The 10764-nt window shown below is 39.6% G+C and overlaps 1 protein-coding gene and 1 long non-coding RNA gene across 2 annotated transcripts; one reads left to right on the forward strand and one right to left on the reverse strand.

Annotated features, from left to right (window-relative positions):
- Positions 1 to 3503: 3503 nt before the first annotated feature.
- Positions 3504 to 10100, reverse strand: pcyt1bb (phosphate cytidylyltransferase 1B, choline b). The gene is given in 9 exon segments (XM_079586076.1): positions 3504 to 4044; positions 4046 to 4167; positions 4580 to 4768; positions 5012 to 5154; positions 5244 to 5322; positions 6587 to 6738; positions 8344 to 8460; positions 8566 to 8665; positions 9743 to 10100. Coding segments are annotated over 9 exon segments (1107 nt in total). The 5' UTR covers positions 9845 to 10100; the 3' UTR covers positions 3504 to 3941.
- On the forward strand, positions 4071 to 7972 carry LOC306984595. Its single transcript, XR_013794569.1, has 6 exons — positions 4071 to 4201; positions 4575 to 4806; positions 5060 to 5161; positions 5267 to 5351; positions 6602 to 6758; positions 7841 to 7972. It is a non-coding gene; the product is annotated as an uncharacterized lncRNA (long non-coding RNA).
- Positions 10101 to 10764: the final 664 nt, after the last annotated feature.

A 10764-nucleotide genomic window follows, 5' to 3' on the forward strand; every position in this document is an offset into this window, starting at 1 on the left:
GGCTTCTCCCATGCGGCTTTCCGGCGAAATCACAGAAGAGCAAATTTCTTCTAAAAAGAAGAAAGGATTTTTTTTTTTTAATGCCGTGCCTCTAAGCACGTTGCTTGCCGAGGCCACTCCCACACAAGCCACATTCATCAATGACAGATGCTCTCACTGCAAGAGCGCGATTCACACCGGGGATTGGTTTATATGAGTGGATTTGAAAGACGCCTTCTTTCATATCCAGATAGCCCCCAACCACAGACCACTCTTGAGATTCACATTTGAGGGGGTTGCTCACCAATATACAGTCCTACCATTCAGAATGTCTCTAACTCCATGCACCTTTACGAAATGCGTGATTGCAGATTTCTCCCCGCTGAGTCAAAGGGGAGTCCGCCCCCAGCCAACGCATCACGTTCCTGGGGGCAGTACTTGACTTGTCTGAAATGCAGGCCTAGATTTTACTGGATCGCTCCCTCAAAATTGTCCAGCTGGCACATCAACTGCCTGCCTTTAAGGAATTTCAGCGGGAGCTCAGGGGGTACCATGTCCTGGTCCGGTCAGACAACATGACAGTGGTAGCCTAAATAAACCACCAGGGTGGCCTTAGGTCCCGTCTACTGAACAGACTGGCACGATGCCTACTTCTTTGGGCACAGGACAATCTCCACTCAGTACAAGCTTTCCATTAACGTAGGAGCAGATATTCTGTCCCGGAACAGATCACCACAGGGGAATAGAAACTCCAGCCCCTGATGTTCCGCATGATTTGAAGCATTTTCAGGCCAGGCCCAATCCCTCCAAGAAGGGGCCTCCTTTCCCAGGCGAAATGGTCAATTTGGCAACCCCAACCTGAGTTGTGCAGTCTCCACCTATGGTGAGCACCGGCTGGTGCTCATCCCGGCTTATAGACCCCATATCCTGTGAGATCGAGTCCATCCTCTCTTTTCTTCAGTAGCTGTTGGACGGCGGACACACTCCGTTCACGCTCAAAGTATACACGGCCAGTCGATTGGGAAACACTATCCTGATGGTCAGATTTCTCTGAGGGGCCAGAAGGCTATATCCACCTCGTCCCAACACAGTCACGAAGCAGAGACTGTCCTATTGGATAGTGGATGTGATAGTGCTAGCCTACAAGTCAGTGGCACTCCACTCCACCAGAGGAATGGCCTCCTCTTAGGCGTGGTCTGGTGGAATATCCATGGATGACATCTGTGTGGCGACTGGCTAGTCATCGCCATCCACCTTTATCAGGTTCTACAACCTGGACGTCCTGGCCCTTCAGGCACGGGTCCTGTCGGCCTAGAGTGAGTCCCACCCCTCAGGGCAGGTTTTTTTTTAAATGACCACACCCTCAGACTCTGGTCACCGAAGCCGAGTCTGCCCTTTCTGGACTGCCTGCCTGGGGCCCTCCTCACTAGGTGTCTCTGGGCTACGGTTTTGCAGGAAGGCATCCATTTTCCGCTGGTACGCCTTTTTCAGCCGTTCCTCATAGTGTAATAGAGAAAATCTCTTACATAATGCGACCTCGCCCATTCTGGTGGGCTGAAAGGCCATTTGTTTGTGGAATTCAGACGTGAACCAACCAGGCTCTCAAAAATCCCAATCAAAATCTCTCACGCAATGCTCGTTCCCGTTATCTCAGGGAACCGAGGTTACATCAGTACCCGGATCTTTTCGGTATTTGGCTAATGAATTGTGATTTTCAGTTTCCTGTTTTGCTTAAAGGAGCATAGCGCAAGATTCTGAGTTTTTGCAGAACTATGCCACCTCTGGCGGCAAGCGAAACTGCAGCCAGAGATGTGCACGCTCATGGACCACACGCACGCTTGCATGAGCACGAGCTGTTCATAACCAAAGGAGCATCAGCCACAAATCTTTTGTTTACAATCATAATGTTCATAATGTCTTCAGAGGTAATAAAGTTATAAATCCCGTTTGAGCCCTAGAGCAGACCGGAGATCTCTCCATTTGTTGAAAGCCTGCTATGTTTACTCTCGTCTTATTCCGACGCCTGTCTGAGTCCTATTTGGCCCTTTTGGTTGCACTAGACAAAAGTTTTCTTTTCTTTTTTTATCTTACGTGGAGTTTACGTTGGTGTTTGAAATGAACTACAAGCAGGTCTCTTACAATCCATCTTCTACGGAGAATGCCGGTGAATACACAAACCTGCCAGACATAGCTATGTGAGCGTGCCGTGAACGCGCATGACGTCACGCCCAGTCTAAAATTCCGGCCCGAATCCCTCTTATTTATTTTACTTTACAGGATTATAGAGACAATCTCAGTGATCAGAGAAGGGCTCATTCAGCCCATCAGGCAATTGTTTAAGCATGTATGGGTTAGAAAACTGGTATTTTTAACATGAAAAGTTGCTTAATGCACCTTTAAAATATTTTCATTTCAGTGCATTGCTATATATTCTTCTGTTAGAAGAATGCACATAATGCACTGACGCTCATCACTGACGATCTAATGGATTGACGCTCATTTGTAAGAGCATGTGACTCGCAACTAATCTTATAGCAGTCGATGCTATGGTTTGCATGTGTACTTGAGAGCAATGTTTCAATAATGCCTCGCAATACAGGCTTTTATAATGCAGTTATTTTGCACTATAGTTTCAAAATATTCCTGTATTGCCCTGTAGACATAGTGTGAGTATCCATCTATCAAATTTGTCAGCAATTCTCGGCCACCGTAAATTAGTATATTTGTTATGTTCCTTATATGAGTGTGTCATGCCGTATTTTGCTATGTGCTTCTTAGCTCATGTTAAATCTAACCTAATCAGTTTATTAAAACACTCTAACACATTGGGACAAATGGTGAACTTTAACTCTAACATTCTGGCAAGGTTCTCTCACAGTTATGAACAAACATTCTTCCAGTAACTTTAATAGAATGTTTACTCAAAGTTATCTGGGGCCTCATTTATAAAATGTTGTGTAGAAACCGTCCTACATTTGTGAAACAAGCGTACTCAGAAAAAATTGATCATTACCATTAAAGAGCAGCAGTCAATGTCCAAATCCTTGAATTGATTAGATTTCCAAATACCTACAGCACTCCGACTCTCTGTCACAAGGAAAACACATCAAAAACTGAAAATATGACCGTTGGCCTGGATTTTAACGTCTGTCTGTATGCACATTTTATAAACTACCATGGTCTTCAATAATGTTCTCAAAACATTGGCATAAAAACATTATTAGACATCTTTCATGGAACGTTTTTTTTTAAATATTACTACTTGTTTCAGAATGTTCAGTGAACATTTAAAAGTAACAATACTGTAATGTTTGCAAAATGAAATGTTCACATAACCAAAGAAAAAAATATTTAAAACATTTAAAAACCTGGACGATTTGAACATTCAGAGAGCATTAGCGAAACATTCTTAGAACATGTTGTTAGTTGGGATAGTGTTTAATAAAATACATAATTCATAAATATGTTATATATATATATATATATATTTATAATTACAACAATAAAGTTTTACTAATCACTCTAATTCTGTGAGAATAGTGACATCACAGCTATAATGATAATGGCACAATTATCCTTATACAATTTTTAAGCTGATGAATGCTAAAAACATTAACAGACAATCAGAACCCAACTTTAAAGAGCTTGAGCATTTAATGCAGCAGATGACAACTGTGCTGCTGACATTTAATAAACAGAACGTTATGGTCCCTTGGTTTGGATGCTAATATAGTCATAGTTATTCTAGTCTGTCTTGGGGTGAACAGGCCTTAACTTGACCGACAAGTTACAAAGTGCACAGTTCTGTGTTTAAATGGTATTATAAATCATGGCATTTAAAAAAACAACATCTACAGAATTATGAGGTCAGTCTGGATCTTTGAGCAGCATGCCATTGTAGATCTCAATTATGAAACATTTTGGTGCATAAAATACAGTAAACAGAATGAGAAGGTGCCTGCTTAGATGTGCAGGAGGTAGAGCCAGCATCCATCTACATTCTCCTCATTTTCACCCTCACTACTGCTGACTGAGGCTCCTTTGGGTGGCGGTGAATGGAAGCGGGGACCAGTGGGTGACAGGCGATGTAGAGCGTCTTCTGGTGGGACTGGAGCTGGGCGACGTACTTGGAGACTGATAGGGAGACAGAGCCTGGAGAACACGGCCACTCCGCTCCTGGATCATGTGCTACAGAGGACAAAAGAAATCAATTAGAAAAATGGTAAATAACACTGTACATTTAATGTGAGTTTTGTTAAAGAGTAATAAATAAAATAAAGATTAATTAATGACAGAATTTTTATTTTTGGGTGAACCAACCCTTTTAAGTCTTGTTTTCTAAAGAATGTATCAATTTATTTTTTAGAAAACTAATCTTTTTGTCTTATCTTTTATCAAGTAAATGTATCTTGATTTAAGAATGTTTAGATATTTTTACTAGAGACAAAAATACTTGATAATGAAATGTATTGCAGTGTACAAACTCTTACTTTTAATTCAGTGTGTCACTTGCCATTTCTTTGTAATCGTTTGTGAAATTTACTATCAATTTCTGAGAGAAATTTGTTTCTACAACACTTTTTTTTTTTTTTCAGTGTACCCAGGCTTTATCTGGACCGAACAGCTCCAGGAAGTTTCCGATGAACTCGCGGGATTTCTCCTCCCATTTGTGGATGAGGTCGTGGCTCTTCTCTTCAACACGGTGCACTAAATGTTTGGACTTCTCCTCCACCGTCCTCACCGTCTCCTTCATTCTGTCCACCTGCTGTTGCAGACGATATTTCTTCTCCTGTCAATCAAAAGAGTTGCAATAGTTCACCTAAACATGTAAATCCCATCTTCATTTCTTCTTCCTCATATCGTACCAAATGTCATCCATTGAACACTGAAGGATACATTTAGCAAATTTTGGAATGACCTGTCAACTCTTTTGCTGGCGATGTGTTTCAAAGATCATATAAAGTACCATAAAAGTAATGCTACTTTTCTAGTATATTCCAAGTGTTCTGAAGCCATACAATTTCTTTCTTACATTGATGAAGCCCACGTTGAGTTCCCGTGCTGTGTATCCTCTCTGCAGGTTACGCCTGACATAGACGTCATAGTCTCGAACAATGCGTGTGATGAGATCAGAGGTGGAGATCCCCTCCGTTCTTTGAGTAGCCACAAACATTCCTTACAGGTCATGTAGAAGAAGTTTATTCTCATGAGTCCTTTGACTCAGCTCTATAATTGTGCAGTTTGGTTGCTGTTAAAGTATTTACCTGCTTCTTTAATATGTTTGTAGACATCGTCTGATCCAGCAGAGGTGTATGGGATATCATCATGTGCCACAAAGTCAATCTGAGGAGAACAGGAAAATAAATAAATCGGTATGACACCATGAATTCACATTTTCAATTATCTTTTTGATGAACTTTTCCATGAATATGATATAGCCTAAAACAGAGCGTTCCCCCCATTTTTCAATATATGGAAACTGAATGTCAAGTTCATTTTGAAATGAGCGGTTTTATATTCTATTAGTTATGTAATTTGCCATTTTTGCAACACTGTTAAAGTTTTGGACAGAATACAGTTTAAAATCCTGTCTAAATACAGTTAAAAAAACGTGATTTTGCAAGTGTCTAGCAAAAACATAAAAAATAAAAAAAGTAAATGTTGTGTAAATATAATAAAACAGTAAAAATAGAAAACGGTACCGAATGTTTAACAGGCAAGGTTATTAACTGAACATTAACCAAAGTTAAATAAAATACCGGTATATAAAAATGCATAAACTTGTTTTATTTTAGCTAGTTGTCAATGCAGCATTTGAGACAGCAAAATAACAAACTAAATAAACCAAATATATATATATATATATATATAAAAATGACCAAATATTAACAAAAATTATAATAGTAAATCAACTACTAAAATAGCACTGGTAACAGGGTTGCAAATGCAGTCTAAATTAAGGTGTCACTCAGTAGCTGGCAGGCGCTGTGTAGGCTTTTGTAAGCGAAGGATCACAAAGGATAACAAAAGGAGTCTTTAATAGTAAATTCCATTAGGAAGACATAGGAGATTCACAGGACAGAAGATCAGGAAATAGGCTTACCACGCTTAACATAAACAATACAAGACCATGAAACAAAGGAAACTGAGGGCTTAAATACAAGGGAGAGTAACCAACTGAACAGAAACAGGTGTGTAGAACTAACTAACAACCAAGGAAATTAACACAGGCAAACCAGAACAATGAAACTAAACCAAAGCAGAACACGTTACATTAGCAGCTTGCTACTATTTGGGACAACAAATGTTGGCTTGTAGTTATTAATAAACTTATATCAATGTAAATTTATTAAAAATATATATATTTCTTTTGATTATTTTTTCATACAATAACTTGACAAATGCAGTCAACAGAACAACTTGTGTAAAAATTGAGATAATGGAATGAAATTATTTACAAATTGTGTTAATTTTTGGATTTTAAGATTTTAAAGAGTGTTATATACAGTATGTTAATAGGGGAAAAGTTTTGTGGTAACGCAAAATGGACATAATTCAATAATATTTTTTTTTTTTTACTACTACAGTGAACTGAATATTAATGTACCTTGTGTTTTTTAAGGAATTCAGGAGTGAGGGTCCAGGGAGCATCACGGACCACCTCGTCCACATAACGACAGTGTATGAGGGCTTCATATCGCTCGTCCTCCGTCATCACTGTGTAGCCTTTATACTTGTGCGTCAAAGCATCACTGCAAACTGACAGAGATACACACAAGGTATGGAGCAGTCATCAGGCATGGTTTAAGACAATGAAACAATAGACTAAACTCAAATAAACCTTTGGCTTTTCCAAATTTTGGACATGAAGCTAATAGACCTTAGTCAGGATAGCGCCATTATAAAATGTTTTGACAGGAAGGAAAACGAGGCTGTGAGAGTGGTAGATGATGTCTTTATTTCTCAGTGCCGCCACAATCCCAGTCCCCCTTCGCTCAGGAATGTATGGGTCCATGGGAAGAGTCATGAACATGGAGACGAGTCTCTGTTTGCAAAACGTCTTCAGCTTTATTTCTGCACATCAGCTTTTAGGGAGGTGGAGAGATAGAATAAAGTGTGTTCAATGGATTGTACTGTTGTTTAACAACATACTGATTGTTCAGCTGACAAAACATCTTTCCAACAAACAAACAAAAAAGCTTAAAGTAGACAAAAACCCTATAAAACAGTTCTGAAAGTAGTGATCTAGGCGTCACATCCACCAGCTGGAGTGCTCATGATCGCCACCAGAGGGAACTCCTCCCTAATCCTTGGATTTCCTATCATGAACTGCATTTCCCATAACCCATTGCCTGGACTTATTAAGTTTGATATGTTTGAAGCCCTGTGGTTTCACTCATTCTTTGCAAAGTCTTGTAAGTTTCACACTGCATTTCTGAGTGCGCTTCCTCTGGTTACCTGTGTTTTGGTTTTGACTTTCTGCCTAGTTTCCTGAATTTGCCTGTTTGCCTGTGTTTTTATGCCCTGCAGTCATTTTGGATTATCTTCCCTGTGTTTTGATCAACCGGCAACTTTCCGATCTCTCTCTTGAATCCAACACGGAAGTGGCTTAAACTGAAATTCGTCAACTGGGCGCTAGAGACAGGCTCCAAAAGAGAGTCAATCCCATAGAATCCCCATGTTAAAATGCCTAACTTAACAGCTGAAAAAAATATGTTTACAGCATGGTACAAAAAGTGGTTTTGGTCTATATATCTAATTTTGCCCTTCATGACAACTGTGAGGGGGGTGATTTATTTTTATTTTTATATCTCTTCCGTGTAAATTGCAAAATTAAGTCCGTTTGTCTGCTGTCTGTTAGCCGTCACGTCACCTCAGCTAATCCCGCCTCTTTGCCCATTTTCGTTTATCCGGGAGTGACGTGCGTTGATGTGCTGCCAAGATGGCGACGGTGGCTCCGCCCACTTTGTGCTTCAAGAATGCTCTTCAGAAACCTACAGGTGATGTCACAGACACCTTATTTTACAGTCTATGATTTTGACCTATTGCCTATTTTATGGATTATGATTCTGGATTGCCCTAATAAAGCTGCATTTGGATCCTTAACTGTGTCAGCAGTTTGTGACACTAGGACCAATGGACGGTGTGTGCCATTGACATCAGGTTAGACGCCATATTGAATTTAACGCAGATGGAAATGAGGCTGTGAGGGAAACAGTCTTTACAATGGCCCATTGTAAAGACTGTTTCCCTCACAGCCTCATTTCCATCTGCGTTAAATTAATACGGCGTCTAACCTGATGTGTAGATGTGGTTTTGTTGCAAAACTGGACAAGAGTCTGTGCATATGCCAGTGTGACTCACCACCAACAATCAGTTGTGTGTTTGGGAACAAATTCTTGGCCTGCATCAAAGCACGGGCATGACCCGAATGGAAGAGGTCAAAGATTCCATCGGCATATACTCGCACGGGCCGATGAGCTGCACAAAAAACAAATAAACAAACTTTGAGGACAATTTAGATTCACCAGTTTGTATGAAAACTTTTCTCTTACCCGTATCGCTACACTTGACTCTTTCTCTCACCTGGAGTGCCACGGCGTGCCTGGGCTAAAGTCACTTTGTCTTGCGGGGTGTCCGAGGCACAGCCGGATTGTTTAGCAAAAATGGCTGGTTCTCTTAGAGCCTATCAGAGAAATATTGGCTGTTAATATAAAAAAAACTGGAATCAGGTCCTGTAAAGCACATGAAACGGTCTAAAAAACGATCTAAAGCTGCCTGGCAGCAGAATACAGCGTTTTGAATTGCTATCATGGATCCATGTGAACGGGGATCGTTTTGACAACATTGTCGTCTGTACGCGAAAAAAACCTCTTCCATTTTTTTGTACATCATTGTTGTGTAAACGTGCCTTAAAATACTATACAAAAATTTGATTGCAAAATGCACAAATGAGATTTTTCGTACCTCCTTGAGCAATTATCTTGTTTGATAAGAGGAGCTGAGCAAGCGCTATATAAATATGCAGGTAAACGTGCATGAATGAGTGTATGCACAAATTCCCAATAATCTATGATGTTGGAATTGCCCTTTAGAACCATCAGCTGTTCAGGAGAGAACCCCACTGTCAGACAGATATAGATAGTTATAATCACACCACACCACACACCACTGCTTGATGGATCTGATTGGTGGATATGAACTATGAGCTGTATATCAAATAAATAATAATTGCCGTGACTTTATAGAGGAAGGCATCAGGCTTGGAATCTGTACTCAGATAACAAACTTCATAGATTATGTAAGAGAAATACCAATGATCGAAAGCCATGTGCTGCTCTTTTGGTTTCATATATCCATCAAATTAATTTTCAGTGTATTTTAAAGCATTGATTCATACAATTCATAGATTTCTCCATATAAAGTGGATACATATTTCACCACAGTAAGTTATTTTCTTCATGGTTAAGAATATCGGTTACACTTTACTTCGATGGTCCACTTCAGACATTGTATAAGTAACATGTCAACTAACTCTCATTAGGGTAATAGTGAACTGTGTGTTTGGTTAGGTGTTAGGGTTCGGGTTAGTAGAATAAGTTGACATGTACTTTCAAAGTTAATTATAGTCAGTATAAGGTTTAAAGTGGACCATCAATATATAATGTTACCAGCATATTTTTACATACTGACAGAAATCAGAGCCAAAGATGCTGCATAGTCAAATTATGAAATTATAATATTATTAGTTGTTCAAACTAACCTTAATAGGTGGCCGCTTGCGTTGCTGCTGTTGCTGTGGTTGAACTCCTCCTCGACCAGCACGACCATTAGCACGGGATCCATTTCTTTTCCTGTTCGCCATTGCAGAGATTTTAGTTTACTCTTATTTGGCTTTGCACTGGTTGCACTCACCCAGATATGTGACAAGCCTTTGCTTTTACTCCTGTACTGATAACTGGCCAGTCACACTGACCCTTGTGACGAGGCAAAGGAGCAAAGGTTGTTTTTCATGTGCCTTTAATACTTTCTAGGCTCAATCAAATGTATTGTTTTAAAAGAATATTGCGTGCTGTGTTCTTCCTATTTGTTGTCGTGAGTCTCTGTTTATTTACTGGAAGCCTCTCAACAACTTCTGCACATGGGGAGTGTCAAAATAATATCAAAGTTAGAAATACTGGTCACGCTTTATATTAGGTGCCTTTACTATGAACTTGCCTTAAAAATAATTGTTTGGTACAGTGTACTTATTGTGTTCATGTTGTATTGCAAAACACTTTTGCTGCTATTGTGTGCTTTTGTTACTAAAACTTAAAATAGCTTTACTGCAAAAGTGTGTACACCCTTTTATAGTTGGGTATGTAGCATGTCAAATTGTACACCTGTCTTCAAGTGACTCAGGTTAAGTCCAAATAAATTTCAGCTGTTCTTGTACCATTTTTTTCCCAAAATTGATGAGAAGATAAGGAGAAAGCTGGTCAGCACATCAGCAAAAAAACAACATACCAGAGCCCGTCTACGGAGAGCCTGGCCACTCCCTATTAAAGGATAATTCCGGTATTTAACACCTTGAGTCTATATTGTAGTTTGTTTTGGATGAACAAGAGTGGTGGACAACATTTTTTTGACAATGGTTCCTCTTTCGAGTTTTTGACTATAAAAGAATTGGCCATGGACCCATTTAACATTGGAGTCAATGGGCATGTCCGAAAATGTCATTAAAACAGCCAATAATGTTCGTTTACAAAACTGTTAAACTCACCGAGTGGTTAGTGGTGTTCGTTA

This window comes from Phoxinus phoxinus (assembly GCF_949152265.1).
Source record: "Phoxinus phoxinus genome assembly, chromosome: 17".
NCBI lineage: Eukaryota > Metazoa > Chordata > Actinopteri > Cypriniformes > Leuciscidae > Phoxinus > Phoxinus phoxinus.